The sequence below is a fragment of the Papilio xuthus genome, unplaced genomic scaffold, assembly GCF_000836235.2.
Source record: "Papilio xuthus unplaced genomic scaffold, Pxut_1.1 DF829758.1, whole genome shotgun sequence".
NCBI classification, from domain to species: Eukaryota; Metazoa; Arthropoda; class Insecta; order Lepidoptera; family Papilionidae; genus Papilio; species Papilio xuthus.
Window position 1 is genome coordinate 999,469 of NW_013528891.1, and position 23,283 is coordinate 1,022,751.

The 23,283-nt window shown below is 33.8% G+C and overlaps 1 protein-coding gene across 1 annotated transcript in view; it reads left to right on the top strand.

Moving 5' to 3' along the window:
• Positions 1–23,283, top strand: part of shot (dystonin-like protein short stop) — a 151,978-nt gene that overhangs the window by 68,943 nt on the left and 59,752 nt on the right. Inside the window, exons 21-28 of the mRNA XM_013314165.1 lie at positions 4,131–4,346; positions 4,738–4,834; positions 5,391–5,511; positions 5,967–6,193; positions 6,563–6,713; positions 7,091–7,174; positions 8,353–8,622; positions 23,174–23,283. Of these exons, the coding sequence (XP_013169619.1) occupies positions 4,131–4,346; positions 4,738–4,834; positions 5,391–5,511; positions 5,967–6,193; positions 6,563–6,713; positions 7,091–7,174; positions 8,353–8,622; positions 23,174–23,283 (1,276 nt within the window). The remainder of the gene's footprint in view (positions 1–4,130; positions 4,347–4,737; positions 4,835–5,390; positions 5,512–5,966; positions 6,194–6,562; positions 6,714–7,090; positions 7,175–8,352; positions 8,623–23,173) is intronic.

The following is a 23,283-nucleotide window of genomic DNA, read 5'->3' on the forward strand; positions in this document are numbered from 1 at the left end:
TTCTTTCGGCAAAGGTGGTAAGTGATTTTTCTAAGAAATTCTCTTTTTAGTTAACTAATGTTTTTTCCGGTGTTTATTTGATAGCTTCCTGATTATAAATTTATTATTTAAAATTTTATTTATCTACTATATATTAATAATCTTACTAGTATTATAAACTAGCTGTCGCCCGCAACTCCATCCACGCAGTATTAAAATAAAACATAATTAGTAGGCTATGGGCTCTCTCAGACTTTGTTCTATATGTACGCCAAATTTCATCGAGATCCGTTCAGCCATTCTGGAGATACCTTTCAACAAATATCCATCCATCCAAACATTCGCATTTATAATATTAGTATGATGACAATGTTTAGATGGATGGATGTTTGTGACAAAGTATCTCTAGAGCAGTTTACGGATCTCGCTGAAATTTCGCATACATATAGAACATATTTAGTGCGTCGGTGGCTCAGTGGTCAAGCACTTGACTTGCAATCTGCAGGTCCTGAGTTCGAATCCCACCATGTACGAATGAGTTTTTCGATTTCCGATTTACTTATGTACATTTATCCGACGTTCTTACGGTGAAGGAATACATCGTGATGCTGCACATATCTGAGAAGAAATTCAAAGATATGTGTGAAGTCAACCCGCACTTGGCCAACGAGGTTGACTATGACCTAGGCTCCGAGTCCCTCGGTGGGGACGTATAGTGAGCTGATGATGATGATAGAACATATTCTGGACGAACACTTTGTCATATTATTTTTAATAGCCCTCGAACGGAGTCCCGGGTAAAAGCTAGTATAACTAAATAAAAAGTTTCTGTTGGTTATATCAGTTACTCTACATATAAAGCACTAACTTGGCTGTCTCGGCTATATTTGTATTTGACATTCGACCTCGCAATAAGAATTAATTGTTTGTGATAAACGAAGCACCATACATATCCATACATATGACAACTAAAGTTCATTATCATTGTTATAAATCTATGTAATATATAATAAAGACGCCTACAGTATAAGAGAGTAATAGAATAATACAAAACTCTCACATCTTACTATCTTACTAATATTATAAATGCGAATGTTTAGATGGATGTTTGTTTGATCTTGATAATATTTGCCATACATATAGAGCACTGTCTGGAAGAACACATAGGCTACTAATTATGATTTTAATATCGCGCGGACGGAGTCGCGGGCGACAACTAGTATTGACATATGTTAAAACATACTTATGTACCTATCAAAAACGTTAACCTCCGGAGTCAATAAACAGTGCGCCCACTAAGCTAGTTACTAAATTCCTTGTCCCTTAAATCTATTTTTATGCCTTTTATTAGGTCAGATATATGACGTCATCCATTATGTGTGCGCAGGCGCAATAACTTGCTTAAATCAGTATCACAATGACCACTGGGTGTAATGGAACCTCAAGCTTATATGAATATCTGACTGGAATTGAATTTAATATATCATATCGCCCTTTAAGATAAAACGTTTGTTACTTTATAATAATTATTAAAAATATATAGCTAAAATTGGCACAGATAGGCCTGGAAATAGATTTCCTGACTATAAAAAAAAGGCCTGGAAATAGATGAATGGATTGTGTGAAAGAAATAAAATTATACATCCATCTGGAAGATAAAATGAACCCACATAGAGTGGTATAACGGACAATGACCGTTTAAAAAATTACAAAACGTATTTTTAATACCATATTGTGAACGATTTTATAAAGTTTCTTACCATATATATAAAATTCTCATGTCACACTGTTATTTACTATACTCCTCCGGAACGGCGCTACCGTTTTTTATAAAATTTTATATGCATATTCACTAGTTCTGAGAATCGGCTATCGATTTTTAATCCTGCACGTAAGAAGTCGCGGGAGACAGCTAGTAATGTATAGATTTCGAGAAACATCGAGGAAAAAACTATATTATAAATCCATCGCTTGTCGAAACATAATCGATATCAAGACAACGTCCAATAATCTTTTCACACGAGATTGAAATATTAACCAACAGTATGTATAATAAATCACAATGGAATTCGCATCTTTGTTTATCTATCTTCGCCATTTCAAAGAGTTGAAGTTACAAAGACCACTGTACCATTAACAGCTTATATAATACTGTTACCCGCGACTCCGTCCGCGCGGAGTTGAAATGAAAAGAAACATCCATCCAAACATTCGCATTTACATTATTATGAGATATAAGACAAGCTGTATCCGCAACTATGTCTGCGTAGAATAAAAAAAATGGATATTTAATTTATTGCTTAATTTTATATGAAAAAAGAGAATGCCCCTTCCGATGGCTTCCTAATAAGAGAATCTAGGAAGGGCAATTTAACGTAAATTATGCCTCCAGCACGCACACTTAATAGACGTATAGCCACTTCAAGCCTGTCTTCTGTATGTCGTTTGCCGAGTCCACAATATGTCTAGACAAATTACAAACACGTGACATTTCGGTCGCTATTTTAAAGATACATTCTTATTGAATGCATTCAATACTTGAAGCCTTAGTAATCTTTGACCGTTCAAATAATTAAATTTACGGCTCAATATGATGTCATGTCAATTTTTTTAAGCAACCGTTTTATATTGACCTCGGTGTCTGAGGCGTAGATTGGTCAGTTATTGCAATTTCCAAACTAAAGTGGGTGGTATGCCACAGGCTGGAATAAGACAGCAAAGCTATCTATTGATTTTACCACTGTTATATAATTTCGCAGACATTCTCGTTTCCTTGCAGCGAACGAACGTAGTTGGATTACTAAGATCTGTAGAAATAAATAAATATTGTTAAAACAGGAAATATACACTTTTTTAATTGTAAAAATCAACATAAAGACGTTCCAAATTTACGTGGCACAAGTTTAATTCTATGCGAATTTTATTGTTTTAATAATTACTCTAATCTTATATAAAATTCTCGTGTCACAATTTTCGTTCCCATACTCCTCCGAAACGGCTTGACCGATTCTTATGTAATTTTGCGAGCATATTGAGTAGGTCTGAGAATCGGCCAACATCTATTTTTAATCCCGCACGGACGGAGTCGCGGGCGACACCTAGTTTTCTGTAAATCACTGTCTGTTGTCTGCGTTTGACAGTCTTCTCGATTAGTTACAGTACACACAACAATAATGTTTCGATTTTAAATTGTTCAAAGTCAATGTCGTTTGAGGCGTGGTCTTAGTTTTTTTCTCTATATTTTTTTATACACAAACGTCACATTTCATGCAGTATTAAAGTTACAGTCGATCGAATGAATTTAGTCTGTGACATGTAGAAATCTAAGTCAGTCGTTATCTGATTTCATGTGGAGTAGCGTGTTAATATTAACAATATACTATTATTTTATCTAATGCCTAAGAATTCTATATTCGTGTACAGGAAGAGAGTTATCGAACGATCTTGGGTGGAAGTGCGCTTGTCAGGTTTACGATATTGCATTTATAGTCTGTGAATTGTTTCTTGGTATTTAATTTGTGTTGTGTTATTGAATATTGGCGTGTTTTTTTATTAAGATTTTATCGCATTTATCTTTTAAATTAGTAAATAAAAGTAGTATTGAAGAATAGCAAAATACATGTGATAAACTTGTATCGATTGTTAAATAAATTATTGTTTAGTTTTGAGTTCACAACAAAGTGATTCTATAAGGGTTCCGTTTTTTCCTATGAGGTATGGAACCCTAAATACGAACCAAATATTATGTTTGCGTCCTTAATTATATTTTTTCATATCGTAATATTAAAAGTAAATTTGAATTTATCTTATATATTATATAAAATTCTCGTGTCACAATGTTAGTTACCATACTCTTCGGAAATAGCTCGACAGATTTTTATGAAATTGTATATTCAGTAGATTTCTGAATCTCGTACTATATTTCTTTTTATACGGTCGGCGTCGCGAGCGACGGCTAGTTTGTATATAAAAAAGCAATCATTAAAAATTGGTGATTTTTTTTATCACATTTAACCCTTTGAAAAACAACTCTTATTTTTGTATTTTAAATCCTACAGATGTAAAGAAAACTGTTTTGCAACTTTGTGTTATACAAGTAATTTATTTTTAATTTATTTCCAAGTTAATGAATTATTTTTTCGTTTTTCCAGAGGAATCGAAGAATGCCGCTCGCATATTCACAGAACAATCCAGCAGTCTGCTGGAACGTCTGGAGGTGTTTGAGCGGCAGCTGCACGAGCGCATCGCCAGCCACATCCCGCGAGACCTGGACAGTCTGGAGCACCTCGTGCTGCAGCACAAGGACTGGGAGACAGGCCTGCATGGACTCGCCACTGATGTGGAAGAAGTCCAGAACACCTTCAGAAGTAAGATACCTTAGGATGATTATTAGTTTTTTGTATGAAAGTGGGGTTTTACTAGATATAAAATTTTTGGACAAAACAATTTTAGTATATGTTTATTATTATTACTAGTTTTTATCGTATATTCTGCTTAAAAAACATAAATGTTTGGATGGATGGATGTTTGTTAGAAGATGTCTTTAGAATGGTTGTATGTATTAACATAGATGTAGAACATAGTCTGGAAGAACACATAGGCTAATATATTTTTTTAATTACACTTAGTCACCTACGATTTTAGTAATATGATGCGATTAAGATATTTCTGGAAGTGAACTCGCCAGGAGAGTTGGCCAGGCTATAGCAGTGAACGTGTTAAGGAATTCTTTTGGATATATGTGTTGTTTGTTATCAGGCATCGCTCTCAAGACTCCGGCTATGAAGAAGAACTTAGACAAGGTGATGGGCAAATGGAACGACATGCAATCCAAGAGTCAACTCTTTGTCGAGAGGTAACATACATTTTATTATAAAATAGACAAAAAAATCATTTATACTTTTAGACATTATTAATTAGAATCCTTTGTGCTTTTACAAAGTCTAGTGTCAGAATGATTAGTGAGGGCACATAGACCGCCAGGTTCCATCCACACCACCTGGATGACTGGCATTTCACAACGGTGCGATTCTCGCGCAATTTCTTGCCTCGCACAGTCGCGTTGTGGAACGGTCTGTCCTCGGCGGTATTTCCAAACCAATACGACTTAGGGACCTTCAAGAAGCGACCATACCATTTCCTTAAAGGCAACGCATCTGCAGTTCCTCTGGTGTTGCTGATGTCCATGGGTGTCGTTGATCACCGCGGTGTTCCCGCCGCTCGTTTGCCCCTTCTCTTATAAAAAAAAATAGTCGACATTTTAGTAAGGCTAGTGTTGCGCCAGTACACCGGCACTGTGTCGGATTTTCTTCTTAACAATACAAAAAATATAGTCTTGTTAGGATTTTGAAAGTTCTTAACACTTTCTATATTTCAAAGTCTTATATCTTAAATAAATGTTGTATTTGCAGGTTAAAGTTTGTGGAGATAATAGTGAACAGCATGGAGGAGAACAACCAGACTATATCAGAGTTTGAGATCAAACTGGCGCAGTTTCACGACCTGCCCAATGATGTGGACATGTTGAAAGATGTAAGTAAACACTTTTACTAATAAAAATTCTGTACTTTTGTGTCATTTATTTATCTATAAATAAATAATGGCAGGGGATCTGGCAGGGGACGAGGTATACAAGAATTGGAAATATCCTTCCCCTGGACACCCCTTCCCTTGTCCTTTAAAAGTAAACAAAGTATCTGCAACCTTCTAACTTAATGTAGACGTCTATAAGCGACCACTTCGCTATTTTAGCGACATCAGATGTTTGCCACACAAATAATTTATTTATTACTAGCTGTCGCATGCGACTCCGTCCGCCCGAAATTGAAAAGAAACTAAATTAATAGCCTATATGTTCTTCCAGACTACTTCTATGCCAAATTTTAGCGAGATCCATACAGCTCTTCTGGAGATACCTTTAAACAAACATCCATCCATCTTTAGTAATATTCGTATATATTTTTCACATGTATTTGTGTACTGTACAGATGCACGAGGACCTGCTGCGAATGCAGGTGGCGGTGAGCAAGCAGCAGGTGCAGGTGGACCAGATGAACGACGACGGCGACACCTGCCGCCGCCTGGTGGAGACCTCGCGCACTGGTCTGCCGCACGCCTCCCTCCCCCGCAAGCACCCCGACCTCGAGCGCCTCGACAAGGAGCTGGAGCAGATCAACACGCGCTGGAATAATGTCTGCCAGCAGCTGGCTGAGAGGTCTGTACACCTCGTCATGGGGAAACGTTTTAAAGAACACTAAATCCTCGTCTGGTGCAATACCACAACACACAAGACACGCCTCAAGTTGAAGCTATTCCAACTACAGTCTGATGAGTGTGTTAGAAGCCTAATGTTAGTCCTCTTTCCCTTTCTAACCTTTTCTTATAAAGAAAGGATGGGAAGAGGAAGTGAATTTGACATAGGAAGGGGAAATATCCACTTTCTGTACATCCCCTCTTCCGTCAATTAAATATAGGCAAAGCATTTGTAATTATAGATGTCTAGGCAGCGGTGTCTTCGCTACATTGGCTAATTTGGGCCGTTTATTTGCTTTCTAGAAGTATAAAAATAATGTAATCTTCGTAGATTGCGAAGCTGCGAGGCGGCGTACCAGCTGCTACGTAACTACAGCGTGGGTCTGCAGCAGGAGACGGACTGGGTGGACGGTGCTGCTGCTCGCCTGCACACGCAGCCTCCCCTCGACCACCGCCCCAAGGAACACCTCGAGACCACCAGGGTATACCTTTTGAATTAACATCACATAAAACATGGCAACTTGATATAAAAGTTGGGCCAAAGAAATCGCTCACTAAGGGAGACACTTAGTATAGATTATTTGTACTAAGACTAACACTAAACAATTTTGACTGTGCTAGTAATTTTATTTTGACAAATTAGTATATAACGACTTTCATTAGAAACAAAAGTTCTCGTCTACTTAATAAATATGTAAAAACTAGCTGTATGAAAAAAAAAGCCTATGTTTTCTTCCAGACTTTGATCTATATCTGTGCCAAATTTCAGCTAGATCTATACAGCCGTTCTGGAGATACCTTCTAACAAAAATTCGCATTTATAATATTAGTAAAATTTAAATATAAAATTTGTTTCCAGGCTCTACTTACAAGTGTCGTAGAGAGGACACCAAAGATAGAGAAAGTGAATGTCGATGGAGGACGATTCATTCGCGAGGCAAAGGTAAATATTCCAGTAAAAAACGCATTTGTATGGCGAAAATGGAAGAAAATACAAAAAATTTTTTTTTTCATTTTTTTATTTTATTCGATGTCATTGTTGATTATTTTTGTTGATTTTTTTTTCGATTTTTTTTTGAGGTTATGAAAGGTTTTGTAAATGTGTCGGTCCAGCGTTTTTCCTTTGCACATACCCTGGGTCTGGTCGTTGTGTTTGTCTCTGGTCTTCCAATAAGGTCTCTTTTTATAGCGGAGGTTCTATTTTGTCTTTTTTTTTGGCACTAGCAAATGCACCAGCCGATAATGCTTAATAACATTTCGCGAAAATAACGCTTTCTTGTAACGCCGCTTTTGCTTAATAACGCTTTTTTGTTTGAACTAATCATAAAAATAGTGAATGAGTTTGTATGATTGTGCGAAACATTTTTTTTTCACCAAACAGCAATATATAACTGCTGCGTTAAATGTGACTAAGATTTGTAATTCAATTTTTTTTTGTCAACGCATCTTCAAAATAAGACGTTAAAGGAGAGTTATTTTGCTTTGCATGTACTTAAGTGTGAGTGTTGTCAGCATAAAAAAAATAAACAAAAAAATTTTGCAATTTAAAATTTTTTTTTTTTATATTTTTGTCGAAAAGTTCACATGTTATTGGCATTCGTATATATCGGGCACGCATTGGGTGTTGCACGCTTAAACAAAACGCCGTTGCATATTTTCCCAGCATGATATATTCCTGGGATTACCTACAAGCTGGACTTAAATATGTTTATTGTTATGAAAGAGAAAAAAAAAAATTTCATCTTAACATCTTACTTTCTTACTATATTTGTGTTTTCAATACTTAACATATGAATGTTTGTATGAAAAAATGTATGAAAATAATTTGGATGTTAATTCAAGAATGTATGAATACATTCCTTTAATATTATTGAAAAAATTAAGTACGTAAAAGGAATAATTACAAAATGAATGAAAATGGATGTATATATGCGATAAGCTTAAAATAAAATCTAATTTTTAACCTAACAAAATACCTGACTGTTTTTAAAACCTAAAAATTAAAAAATATACACCACCAGATTAAAAAGACACTTGTGTCCATACTATTAGTATTAAATCACAGCTCAAATAAGCTGGTATATTTAAAAACAGTCAGTAGTAACTAACCAACGAACATAGATCCATGGCTCCCGCTGTCAGCGGTACGCTGAGTGGTTGTGCGAGGAAGTCCATCCTTCACTGGACGCGCGCCAGCTGAAGAGACAAGGAGAGGCGGAGCTCTCCCAGCGGCTGCAGCGCTGCGGGAGGACTGCTGGGGAACTGTCTGGTGCTGAAGCGGTCGCTAGAGAGCTGGACGAGTTAAATGCTAAGCATCAAAGATTGCTGGATTTGCTCTACGAAAGATTAAGGAGGATAGCCGCTGCGAATCCCGGAGATATTGTTACTTTGGTAAGTTTTTATTTTTTCGAATTAGACATAGATTTTTAAGTATGTTTATTAAAAAAAATCGGTAATAATAAGTTTACTAAAGTTTTTAAAAGGAAAAATATTTTTGCAACCAATATTTTACATGAATATCGAAACATCAAAGCTTTAAAAAACCAAAACGTATTTAAAATATCCAAGTCTTGAGGAAAACCACAAAAAAACACAAATTACCTTCTTAAGAAATAAAACATTACTCACTTTGCTTTAGAAATGTAATTAAATTCATCATAATTTTTTGTAACCTTGAACACGATGACGTCATTTGATTACCTCATTGATCCGACATTGAGTCGTCATCTTCAATGATTATTTTATCTGAGAAACTGATTTAACTTACGTCACTTAATTCTGTGTATTCGTATCATCATCAGCTCTATATAGTTCCCCACTGAGGGTCTCGGAGCCTACCCTAAGTCAGTAACTAGGTAATAGTTAGTTCCCTCTGCGTTTTTTACCGTATTTACCAAGGGGAGTGTTCCGAACAACTGTTTGGAACGATTCCTGCCGCCGAGTTCCGTCATCAGATGACGCGACAGACCGCCAGGTTTCATCCACACCACCTGGATGGCTGGCATTCCACAACGTTGTGATTCTCGGGCAACTTCTTGCCTCGCACAGCCGCGTTGTGGAACGGTCTGTCCTCGGCGGTATTTCCAAACCAATACGACTTAGGGTCCTTCAAGAAGCGAGCCTATCACCACCTCAAAGGCCGGCAACGCATCTGCGGTTCCTCTGGTATTGTTGATGTCCATGGGCGTCGTTGAACACTTCGGTGTTCCCGCTGCTCGTTTGCCCCCTTCTGTTATAAAAAAAAAAAAAAGTTCCTCTGGTGTTGCAGATGTCCATGGGTGTCGTTGAACACCTCGGTGTTCCCGCCGCTCGTTTGACCCCATCTCTTAATAAAAAGAAATAGTCAATGCTGGTCCAGTGCGTCCCATCTAATTTACCGTTGGTTTAAATTGCCGTTTAAATTACTATCTCTATTCTGTCATAGATAATAAAATATATTTAAACGAGTTTTCGGTCTTGTAAACCAGCGGTTAATGCTATACTTGGACTTTGTTTAAATAAACAGCCTACTTGGCGTTGTAAATTGTAATTTCGCGAACAATCGTAAATAAAAATTCTGTAAGCCAACGCGTTTTCCTAATATATTCGTAGTGATGTCATCGTGTCCGGACCTCACTGAGGCCGGAGCGAATTTGAATAATAAATACACAAACATTGAGTTAAAATGCGTTATACAAGAGCGAATTCAATGCCAAATGAGAAATCGCTTACAAATTCACTTAGAATTTCTTGTTTAAACTTGAATAAAGTAGGATTGTATGACAACTGCCACACTCAGAAACAATACTTATAGATCATAATGTCAATTAAATGATGCTAAATATGGCTGTTAAGTCGAATTGATTGATTTAACCGCTATAGTATTTAGTTTATTTTTCTGTTCAAATCATGCATTTTTATATACTGAATCTGAATTTTACTAATATTATAAATGCGAAAGTTTAGATGGATGGATGTTTGTTAGAAGGCATCTCCAGAACGACTCAATGGAGACAACTAGTGCAATAAAAATGCATATTTTTTTGTAAATCATAGGTTCCGGCAATTACTGCTCGAAAACTCGAATACAATTTCGTGTACGAAATGAAATTTCACACACAAAATCGATTTTGCAAAGCGAATAATACATAACCGTTATGCAATCCGGAAACTCGATTATTCGATTCGCTCAACGGATATTCTATTAGAGTACAATATCATAACCTATTTAGCTTTGACGAGCAATCCTTTGCGTCAGTAGTTAACTATGGATTCTTTGTTCAGTGGATACAACGTATTCTATCGTCTGTTTATGAATAATTCTATCCATATTAGGTTTTAACGTTCAATGTAATACGTTCAGAAACAGGCTTTATAAATCTTTTTCCTTCTATGGTATGCCAATTTGACAGATGTCAGATTGACGTAATTAGGGATGCGAATCAACGATTCTTTAACCGACATTCTTGTGAAATCGATTTCAATTATTTGAACGTTGAAATAATTAGTTAATAGTTTTTGATAGTCGTTTTACACATGTGGATCAAGCGTTTTATAATCTATTCATGCGAAACAAAAAAAAATTAAAAACCTACGTGTTCCATACAGCCGTTCTATAACTTCTAACAAATATCCATACATCCAAACATTCGTATTTATAATATTAGTAAGTAATTTAGTTTTAAATATTGAATACGCTAAACGTTTTACAGTATTAATTCAATGACATAATCCAAGTCCATACAAAACCGGTGCACCCACGTAGTCAGATACTGTAGTAACACACCGTGTGGGTTGGTGATAAATTGTACTTTATTTAGCTATACGTAATTGCAACTCTAACCGTGGGATTCTGATACCAAAATCCTCCTTTAAAACATATTAATTTTTGTCACAGATAAGACAGGAATGATATGTTTAATATAGAGATTCTGGTCTCAGAAACCCGCGGTGTAATAGACAACGAACACTCTTTAGAAGAAAAAAAATAATTAACGAAATCTATTTAGAAATAAAAATTGGAGGCCCTTTAGCCGACTTAACGTAGTACGTCGGATTAACTGATTTGATGGCACATTTCTATTGTTTTGTTACTTTTCAATCGATTTGCAAATATGACTGAACTGAAAGTGACAAGTTAGAAAAATTAATAAGAATCGTAAAAATATGGTAGGGGACGTCTTAAGATCGTTTATTAAACATCAGTGTATCCCCTACTATAGAAATGTTAGTCATCATAATATTATTGTCGATTTAAATCCAGACAAAAATCACTTGCTTTTATAATTGCATACTTCAGATAAAGTTCGAAATATATCGCATCTGGAGAACATCATGAACGGATCTCGAATGGTTTAATAATAGCCCCTCGTACATAACTTAAAATGTAGTAGGTGATGGATGATGAAATATTGTGATTGGTGAAAGTTTTTTTTTAATATAAAAATGTTTTGTAGACAAAATTTTATACTTAGTTAAACTTTTGTACATGGGTCTAGTAATTATTTCTCGAACCAACAAATAGCTTTATAACAATGCAAGAACTGAGATTATTTAAGATAAATCATAAAATCCGAATATCAAATTCAACCTTTGCCTTTTATTGCAAAAAAAAACACAATAAGATTATGTTAATAACATTACCGGCTGTCAGTTAAAGTTAGTGTGAACGACCGGTGCATAGACACAAAAAACTATTGTCTACGGCTAGACTAGACTCAAATCCAGAAACCAGAGACGACCAACAAGCTTATGAATATAAGGATTCTATTGACGGTCAACGACCTTAAAACAAGTAACACACGTTAGGTTTTACATGACGGTTTGGACCAGACAAATCCAACGAGTGTGACAAAACTGCAGTGTGTACTATGACACTATTAGGCCTGTAAGTTAAAGTCTAAACTAACTTGTGTTGCCGTCATAACGTTCAACAGGGAAATGAATAATCTCGTTTCATGTTACCCGTTAATTTAAATGACATTTTATGATAGACAAATAATTGTCAGGCGACTTAGGGTCCGTTTACAAACAACACATGACGAGGTTTTTTTAACACGTTCAGTGCCCTTGACTTGTATAGGGTGTTCGGGCGAAAATCTTCGTAGCATGAAATGTGTTAATTTTTGAAATAAAAAATAAAGTTAATCTTACATCCAAATCAATCTTATCCTTCATCAATTATTAACAATGATTTCAGGGATTGTTAAAACCTAAACATACATTTGTTATCTGTTCAAATATTTTCACAGTTTAAAGCGAATAACATAATGTTAAAATTTCACTATGTTATATGACATCTCAATTTTTATTTATAAAAAAATCTCTCGATGTGTACTTCCCCTTATGAAGCGAGTTCAATACCTGAACATCAATTATTTGGCCGGTTTTTAATTGTCCATTACATAACATATCCGAAACGAAGATCGGAGCATTTCCACATAGCACTATCTGTTGGCAAATGCATCGTTTTGTATAGGGTTGTTACAATATTAAACACGTAATTAATAACTACATCTAATATTATAAGCTTTTATGATTTAATAAGAACGTAGTCTGGAAGAACACATAGGCTACTTTTTAATTTTCTCGTCATCTACGTTATAAATCCGTCCGTTTAAAAATAAACTTAATAAGGTGCCTATATGTTCTTTCAGACTATATTCTACATCCGTGCCAAATTTCAGCGAGATCTGTTCAGCCTTTTTGGTGATACCGTCTAGCAAACATCCATGTTCAAATCTAAACATTCGGATTTGTAATATTATTAAGATGAAATCGTATGCATGATATGTTTTTTATTTATTGTTTTTGACAACTCAAACTATGGTAGAGGTAGCCCTAAAGTTGTTTACATTCAGGTCATTCTGTGGGCGCGTACATAGTCACCATTTATGGACGTACATCAAAATAAAATTAACTTTAACAAGGAACATGTTAAATGCGAACTTTCCTTATACGATGTTTATAAATACGTATGAAGTCATGAAGTCATTTGTGTTAAAATTATTTATCAATCTTACTTATTACTTATATAAATGCGAATGTTTGGATGGATAGATGGATGGATGTTTGTAAGAAGGTATTTTCAGAACGTCTGTATAGATCTCGCTGAAATTTGACATAGACGTAGAACAGACTAGTAAAGTTTTTTTTAATTCCGCGCGGACGGAGTCGCGGGCGTTAGCCAGTTTAGTAAATAAATACAAGCAGTCTTTTTCCTTCCTTTAATAATATCCTTAATTTTATCCATGAAAGAGTAGTTTAGTAAATAATATATTAATTTTAAAACTTTCCCTTTAAACTGTTTTCCAGTTCAATTTCACGTAAATAAATATTTACGTGAAATTTTGTTATACTTTTCTAGCAATTTCTGACAGATCTAGAATGCGCATATATATTTGTAACTAACTGTCGCCCGCGACATCATCTACGCGGAATTTAATAAAGAATTAAAAGCCTATGTGTTATTCCAGCCTTCTCTACATTTATGCCAAATTTCATCAAGACACCGCTGTTATGGTACCTTTAAACATCCATCCATCTAAACATTCGTATTTATAACATTAGTTAGATAAATTACAAGACTCTACATAATTCATACACTGCCTACATTACACGTTTTCTATGATTTCTCAACACGATCATTGTATAGTGATGACGCAATGTATTATCGTCACTATATGGTCAAGGTTTGTTTGTCACGACGTGCGCTTGAATCAAATCCAGTATAAGCAATTTGCTTAAAGACATTTTAATGTTTTGAATAGACTCTGATGGCGTGTAGGTGGACTTTATCTAGGATATGAATAGCCTAGGGTCCTCATACATCATGTTTTTGAGGTCAAATAAGGCAATGAATACAGTAAATTTTATGATTCGTTACTCTTGTTCGAATAATCCTCTTATATTGTTCTTATATTTCGCAATAAAGTTAATTTACGATTCAATCCAATAATCAATTTGCAATATTATTTGGATTAATTTCTATGAGATTAACTACCGAAATAATTCAACTACTTTTTAAAGGGCTTTTAGAAAGGTATTGCCATTTAGATCAAATTAAAAAAAATTATTAAAAATGCCTTTATAATAAATAAAATGGTTTAACAATTATTGCGTCTTGCCATTATCAATTATTTCATATTATTTAATTGCAAGAGTTACAAAAAATAGTTCCTAAATTAGATTGTATAGTTAAATCTATAAGTACTGGCAACCCCAGTCAAATAAATACCATATCAAATACTTTTTAAACTAATAATGGGTACGTCTAATATAAAATTCATAACATCAAGGTCCTAGCACCTTTTATATTACGTAAGTGAACGATGTAACATCGATAAGAATGGTATAAAAAGGTAGAACGTTACGAATGCTTGGAAAATATAAAGGAAACACGCGATAAATCTTACGCAATCAGGTTATAAATTTTAGTATTTCTAACATCCTTTCTGAGTTATAATCAATAATTTAACAAAATCAATGAACATATGTGCCAGATAGAGAAATAAGTAGGGCATGGTAAACTGTGACTTTACTAATCCAAGTACTTTTAAGTGCTTTGAGGACAAGAGTGAAATATAAACAAAAATCTAAAGTAGCGACATTTATCGCCATTACGTCACCTTTAGGACGTTGCATCGCGAATAAACTGATAGTATTTCCTCGCCGCGATGACTGTATATATATTTTTTCAGTACAGCGCGAACGAACCCGCGCGTAGCCGTGTGCCGCGCGACACTGACCGCTTTGCTCTCGAACGATTCGAATTTGGAATAAAAAAACGAATTTCGAAGTGCAAATAAGTTTTGAGTGCCAGTGTTTAAATTTTTTTTTAAGAAGGTTCTAAACGAAAAGTTTTTTGTTTATTTTTCGTGATTGTTCTGTGAAAATTTCTTGTGACTACGAAATAACATTTTATAAAATATTCGTTTTACTTTTTATCTCAACAAAGCGAATATATCGGTTGTTTATTACTATTTTAATTGCTAATATTTCTTTTTTAAAATTAAACAAAACTCTTTAGTGAGAAAACAGACCATTATCATGTATTTTAACCTTGACCGCTAAATACTGCGTTTATAACTTCAAAACAAACGAAGATTCCACTTTACAAACTTATCTTTTATGACTTTATTTATAAAATGATGCAATTCTCGTCTTACATTCAGACTTTAAATGCAACAAAGTTTTCCTTAAATAAAATTAATGACACTTATCTTAATACGATCCTTTTTTAGTTAACGGGAATTTACCACGACCACACAGAGACAGGCGTCAAGTGGAAGTAATTACGCGTTTCGTCTGATGAGTGTGTGTTTGTGTGTTTCCCTTCCCACCCTTTTCCTTATAAGGATAGGATGGAAAGTGGAAGTGGACTTTCCGGATGAGAGGATGTATGGGAAGGGAAAATATTTATTTCTGTGCATCCTCTCCTCCGTCGATTAAAGGTAGGCAACGCATATGCAATTGCGTATGTCTGGGCAACGGTAATTTCGCTATTTCAGCGATTTCAGTTGACCGCTCGCTCGTTTGCCACCTTATGATATAAAAAAAATTGAAAAGTGTAAATAAGCAGTTTGATCTGAGAAACTATCAAAATTATTTTATAACTTAATAATATTCTTTTTTTATTAAGAAATAAAGATTACGATAATTATTATTATATTTGTACAAAAATATATTGTCATCCTTATCTTTTACTATAAAAAAACAGAGATGACTATATTTTTCCTTACAAATGTTTATGTTGAGACATAACACAAAGGTATGTAGTACAAACGGAATCCTTTAGATTACTCTCGGCCAGTTTTCTCTCGCTTCGTTCAACCGCAGTTACGTACCGTGAAGTTTCAAGATCGTAGAAATCGTAATTGTATTGCGATTTCTTCTTCTTTCAAAATGGATTTACAAAACGACTAAAATTCGAATCATAACATCATCTCCCTGTCTTTATACCACCCACGTGGGTTTTTACACCTAGCCTGTCTGTCGCCTTGGGAAGGAAAACATTTACACTAAAATTCTACTCTTACGCTAAAATACGATTTGAATAGTCAATCTTACTAATATTATAAATGCGAATGATTGGATGGATGTCTGTTTAAAGGTATCTCCAGAACAACTGAACTGATCTCGCTGAAATTAGGCATAGTATAAAAGAACACATAACCTACTAATTGTTATTTTTTTTAATTCCGCTCGGATAGAGACGCAGGCGACAACTAATTCTCTATATACTGATCCTATATTTATATACAAACATATACATCCACAAAAACATTACCATGGACGAAAAAAAAAACGGAAATAACATGTGTTTTTTAGATATGTTTACTAAGATAGTAATCTATACAAACGTTATGTTATGTCGAATTTGTATAAGCCTAGTTATCTTGTTGGCCATTTATTATTGCATTGTTATCGATAATGCATTCACTGTTATCATCCTGATAACGATTAACTTGACTGATATGCTCTATGAACTTGGCATATTTAATTCACAAATTGTAAATATATATTCCGAAAAGATAGCAAATAAGTATGAAAAACTTTCCTATGTTAATCTTACTTCTTACTAATATTATAAATACGAATATTTAGATAGATGTTTGAAGGTATCTCCAGAACGGATCTTGCTGAAATTTGGTACAGACATAGAATATAGTCTGGAAGAACACATAGGCTACTAATTAGGTTTTATAATTCCGCGCGGACGGAGTCGCGGGTGACAGCTAGTCTACTCGTATCACACAGTTAAAACTAAATATATACATGCGAAGATTTATGAATGAAGAAAGGGAGCGTATCACCATCTCAAAGGCCGGCAACGCATCTGCGGTTCCTCTGGTATTGCTGATGTCAATGGGCGTCGTTGAACACCTCGGTGTTACCACTGCTCGTTCGTCCCTTCTGTTATAAAAAAAATGAGTGGAGAAGGAGCGAGAAAAGTGTTAAGACCATGCTAATTAGAAGTCTGTGATCTCTGCCTAGTGTACAATTTTTTGTACAATGTACGTGTAGTTTTTCAATGACGTCATCAACCCATCATGTTATTGTACACGTATAGTAAAAGATAAAAAACTTGCTACAATTAACACGTGACCCGCTGTGAACCATTATTTTATCATCAATAAATAACGAAGCCGCGACCTCGCAGCGTGTTTACGTTAAAGTCGTGTCCCCCTTGTCTGATGTCACGCTTAAATATATCCTTTGAGTGGTTTATTGTACGTTAAAAACGGTTTTTTTTAATTACTATAAACAAACATTATAACGTAAAATTAATGGTAAATCGAAATAACATTAAATTCCTATTGTATTTATACGTAAATAAAAAAAAACTCTATTACTAATATCACACTGTCTATTTTTAACTATATACAAACCATTTAAATAAATTGAAAAATCATACTAATGTAGTAAAAAGCTATTTCCACTAACCTGTTAATCGCACGAGTGTTACGTGCGAATCACAGTTCATATAACTGTCGCGCCAGTGGAAGTTAGATATGTATAAAAACAGCTTTCTGCACGTTGATGGATTGTTTTTAACACATTCCATGCCACTATTTTTTGTACAAAAGTGAATTAGATGAAAACAGCATTGAATGTGTTAAAGTCACCTTGATTAATTCTCCAATAACACCAGACTTGTACAATCACGTTATTACCAATGCTGTACCAATGACCCTGATACATGAATTTATTTCTCGATTTATACTTAGATCTTTTTTACAACGTAAATCTAGATTCTTAGTACGCGTAATTATTTACATTTACAGAAGTTGGATAAAAAATATTCATGAATTTAAGATTTGAACTTTAAAATAAATTATGAAAGAATGGACACATTTATTAAATATTTAACGGTCGCCCACGACTCCATCCACGAGTAATTAAAAAAAAAAATAGTAGCCTATTTGTTCGTCCAGCCAATATTCTATATCTGCTAAAATTTAGGGAGATCCGTTTAGCCGTTTTGCAGATATCTTCAAACAAACATCCATCCATTCATCCATCCATCCATCTAAACATTCGCATTTATAATATTTAACAATATTATGAAATTTTCTTCTCAGTGTTGCCATAATATCTACGTTATGAATGTCATAATAATTATTAGGAAAGTTAGAACTGCGTATAACGTAACTTGAAATTACAAGAGATAAAATTAATGTTCGCTATTTAATTTGTAAATGAAATTGTTGCCGCAGTGGAAAGGGGTATTAAATATAATATGTATTTATCCTTTATTTGGTCTGTTATTATTTACTACTTATTGTTTTGATAACTTTCATTTCATTGTTACGAACTTCCGATCTAAATACGTTCGATGATTTTATTTGGCAACTCTTCCAATGCGCTTGCCAGAGTTTCCTATTTTTAATTTTGACATTTGCGTCGATTACTGTGCATTCAATTTTCTACCTTAAGCCAATTGAAATAAGGTCTCTTATTAATTTGTTAATATCCAATTATATTAGTGATTATCAGTTACGACATTCAAAGGAATTAGAACACATATTATGCTTAATACCATAATGCTTTCCGTCTGAATAATCAACAGCTTTGCGTAATAAAAACTAAAACTAAATATGTCTTTCAATTGGTTCATTACAAAGAAAATCTTATTTGTAATCTCCGAAATGGCCAAACGGATCTTGATGAAATTTGTCACAGACGTAGAACATAGGAAGAACACGTAGTATACTTATGTTTTTTTTTAATTCCGAGCAGACGGAGCCGCGAGCGATAGCTAGTAATAACCTAAAAGTAAAAATTTAATAACATTACCTTAACAATTAAATAAATTAAAATATTTTTCTAACTTCAGAAATCAAAGGGCATGTTTTTTTTAATTTAATTTTATACTGGCAACATTTAATGCAATGCGGGCTGTAAAAAAATAATAATGTCGGTTAAACAATTACGTGTGCCGCTTTGATAAGGTCACTATCAAGGTTAAACACGTGTTATAATGCAAAATTATGATTCCCATTGCCAAATGTATTCATACTCAAACATTTGAAAGGCTTCTTTTAGGGTAAATAAAATAGATTTTAAAAATTAAATCTATATTAAGGCAGGATAAGTTAGGATCACGTAATTCTGTAATTTTTACCTATTTTTCTAGGTTACATTTACTTTGACAAATAGCTTATCTGTTTGAAGTTGTGTGCTAAAGTTTTGTAGTATTTTATTACTAGCTCTCGCCTGCGACTCCGTCCGCGTGAAATTAAAAAAAAAACTATATAGGTAGCCTATGAATGTTCCACATCTATGCCAAATTTCAACGGGATCCGTTGAGATGTTCCAGTGATACCTTCAAACAAACATTCATCCAACTAAATATTCGCATTTATATTAGTAAGATAGTGATGTCATTTTATCACCTTTCCACAGGGTCATTGTCCGACCAAGCTGTATAAAAAATGTTCTGATGATACTTTTCTTATTTTCTTACCTAGATTTTATGTTGCCAAGAACACAAATAGAATTGAATAAGACATTGTGTTGAATAAAATGGTTTTAAAAAGTCTATACACTACTCTATAGTAAAGACTGAATGTTTTGGGTTTCCGAGACATCTTTGTATAAAAACATATCGTCAACCTTATCATTAAAAAACCGAGACAACAATATTTATTAATCGGAGATTTTGGTCTCAGAAACACACAGTGAGTCCATACAGTTATATAAAAATTGCGTATTTGAGTAGAAAATAAAAATAAATCGTACACATGTTTGCGTTACTTATAGCGAAAAAAAATACTTTTCTATCTGCTAGTCCGTGTTTGGTTTGGATAAGCAGTATACGAGAATCAAAGCCAAATTTGTACGTTACGTAATTTGTAAGCTAAATCCTAGTTCACATATAAGTGCTAATCAACTCGTATAGTGTTAATAAATATAATATGTAGTTGTTTGTTACTTGTTATTTTAGAAAACAATATTAAAATCGTCCTTTAGTTTATTTAACTGTCAAAGTAAGCAATATGCAAAAAGTAATTCAAAAGTTCTAGTTAGAATTTGTTATATTCATAACTAGGTGTCATAAAAAAAACTTAATTAGTAGCTTATGTGTTCTTCCATACTATACTCTACATTTATGCCAAATTTCAGCGATATCTATACAGCCGTTCTGGATACTTTATAACAAACATCCATACATCTAAAAATTCGCCTTTATAATAAGATATAACTTGATTTTACTCTAAATTACGAATTTATTTTAAAACTTTTAAAAACCACGTGATGTTTACTAACGCCACTATTTGGTCGAGTATAAATAACTCATTGAATTTCCAATTTTAAACTATAGATGGCGTTGTTATGGAGAACCAAAATAAATTGTTGAAATACGGCGTCAAATAAAGATTTCTATATGCTTAGGTAAACTCAAAATAGAACGTTGTAAGGAGTGGCGAGATTAGTATAGAAAATCAATGTTCTTAAAATGTAAAGACAGGGAAGTATTTTGTTGAATATACATGTTTTTAGACAATGGAAATTGTGTGGTTGTTAGCTTAAAATAAAAAAATAACTCGACCTTTTTCTTCACAGTGGAATTCACGTTATATTCGATATTGTTTTGTTTGTTTGAGGGATAAAATATGTGCTAAAATTACTGAGACTAAGCAATAATTTGTGTTCACAAAACGGTTAACGTTTTAATCAATAGTTATTTATATTTGTAAATTAAAACATACTGTATGTTTTAAGTGTAAGTTCTAAAATCCTCTAAAGTATCTGAGATAGGGGAGTCTATTGTATAGTTGTGATGAAGGGTGAACACAATACAGTGTGTGTGTTATTGATTTTCTCGCAAAAAATATCGCTAATAAGGAATAAAAAATAAATAGGAGTTCTTAATTTAAATTTTTTTGTCTAACCGCAAATTGTTACTAATATTATAAATGCGAATGTTTAGATGAATGGATAGATGTTAGAAGGTATCTCGATGAAACTTGGCATACATGTAGAATATAATCCGGAAGAACACATAGGCTACTAATTATGTTTTTTTTAATTAAGCGCGGACGGAGTCCCAGGCGACCGCTAGTTCATTTATAAAAATCTAAACAAAAAGTTAACATAAATTCTTACTAGACTTTTGCTTGTTTTTAAAGCGTATTACTTAGTTCCGCCTCTGACTCAAGCAGCGATGTTCATAGCTTAGCTTACATCACCGAAAATATCTGGCAGTAGTACAAAAAAGGGGACGGCAAAGTAAACCGAAGTGTCAAGATCGGGCGTCGCAATCGGCGCATCGAAGTGCGCGCGCAACTCCGCATGTCCGGCTCTATTGAATCCAGCCATTCGTTTCCCTAACCTCAAAAACGTTCTACCTCTAAAACAGCTGATAATACACGTCCAACAAACAAAACGTATTCAATTAAAATGTGACAAAACCGATGCACGGGACGTCTAGACACGGTGGAAGCCGTTACGAAATTGTTTAAATTTAGAATCGCCGGTTTTGTTTTTTTTCCGTGTTTCGATTTACAGTTTTCTCGCGTCCATTCAGTTTTCAGCCAGTAATGACTGCGTGAATACGTTCTTTTTGCGATTTTATTTTATCTGTAAATTAGAATAAATAACTTTTTAATGTTTTTATAGGTTATATTTTAAGCAAAATGATAGATTTTTGTGTGTTTTATGTGTGATTGAGTTTAGACAATTAGAACTATGATATTATTAAGTGAATTGTGTAAATATAGTGTTGTGATATAAACAATTGTGTGTACGATGGAGGAGTACGACTATGACTTTGCCTACGAGTGCCGGGTGGGTGTCTAATACATACATATAAGTTATATACTTTACTTATATACTATCCAAGTGTATAAGTTGGCAAAGAATAATTTTATACCGAAACAACACTGTTTTTCCTTCACTGCAGTATCATTCTAAATTCTTTAATTATTTTTGAATGCTTTTTATAACAAAAAAAAATGTTTTGTCATATCGTAGATTATTTTCTTTGCAATATTATAAAAGTAAAAATGCATTTTTAATAAATACAGAAGAATTAATATCTAAAACATTTCCATGGTTACAATTTGCAGTATACTTTTTAAATTATGAAATTTTATTCATTACGTCCTATATTTGATCGTCCTGTATTCCTTTTATGTTGAAATCTGTATTCTAGTCACGATTTGTTATACCAACATTGAATTATAAATTCGTACTGTCTGTCTGTCTCTTAGTCTATTTTATATACCTAAATGCTTCATATTACTTTAAAAAAATACGCATTTGATTTTTTTCGATCGCCACGAATCTCTGGATAAAAAAAAAGTTAAATAAAGTAATACCTTAAAAAAATGTACGTAAATTAAAAAAAAACTTGACATTATTTACTGTTTCACTTTAATTATGTATACGATTGCAATCCAAGCGGCCGTATGCTTTACAAACCTGAATTATTTCAAACCCGTTTTGGGTTAAGCCATACAAATACAAATGTAAATCATTTTAAATGTAGTTTGTCCACTCACCCTTAAGGAGTACTGATTTCTTGAGTAAAAAATAACCAAACTGTCAATGTAATTCATATGTAGTAGAATATTGCACACCATATAAAGAAAGCAATAGGAAGTGTAGTTATAAAGAAGGGAGATAGAAGAAAATACGATCGTTTTTGACATTCGCATAAAAGCCATTGTCAACCCTAAGTCACTAGACATAGGGGTGAAAATAGCGTACATACGTATGAATACTTTGTCCCGCAAACATTACTAATTATTTAAATTTTTTGTTCAACTTCCAAACAAAATATTCGTTTCAAAATATATACGCAAAACAAAAGAATATTGATTAATGTTATGCCAGCTATGTTTTGACATTGTTAATGATAGAATCAAAGTGGGTTTTAGACTTTTTTAGGCCCTGAATAAATCAATTGTATCCCGTATTCAACATATTTAAAATATTATTTGTATTTAATTTCCAGCGGCTCGTGGAGGCAATGGCACCAAGATCGGCGAGATCTTTCCGCCAAGAATTCAATATGCAAGATGTAGCGACTACTGAACATACCTACACCACCTTTACTACAGAAAA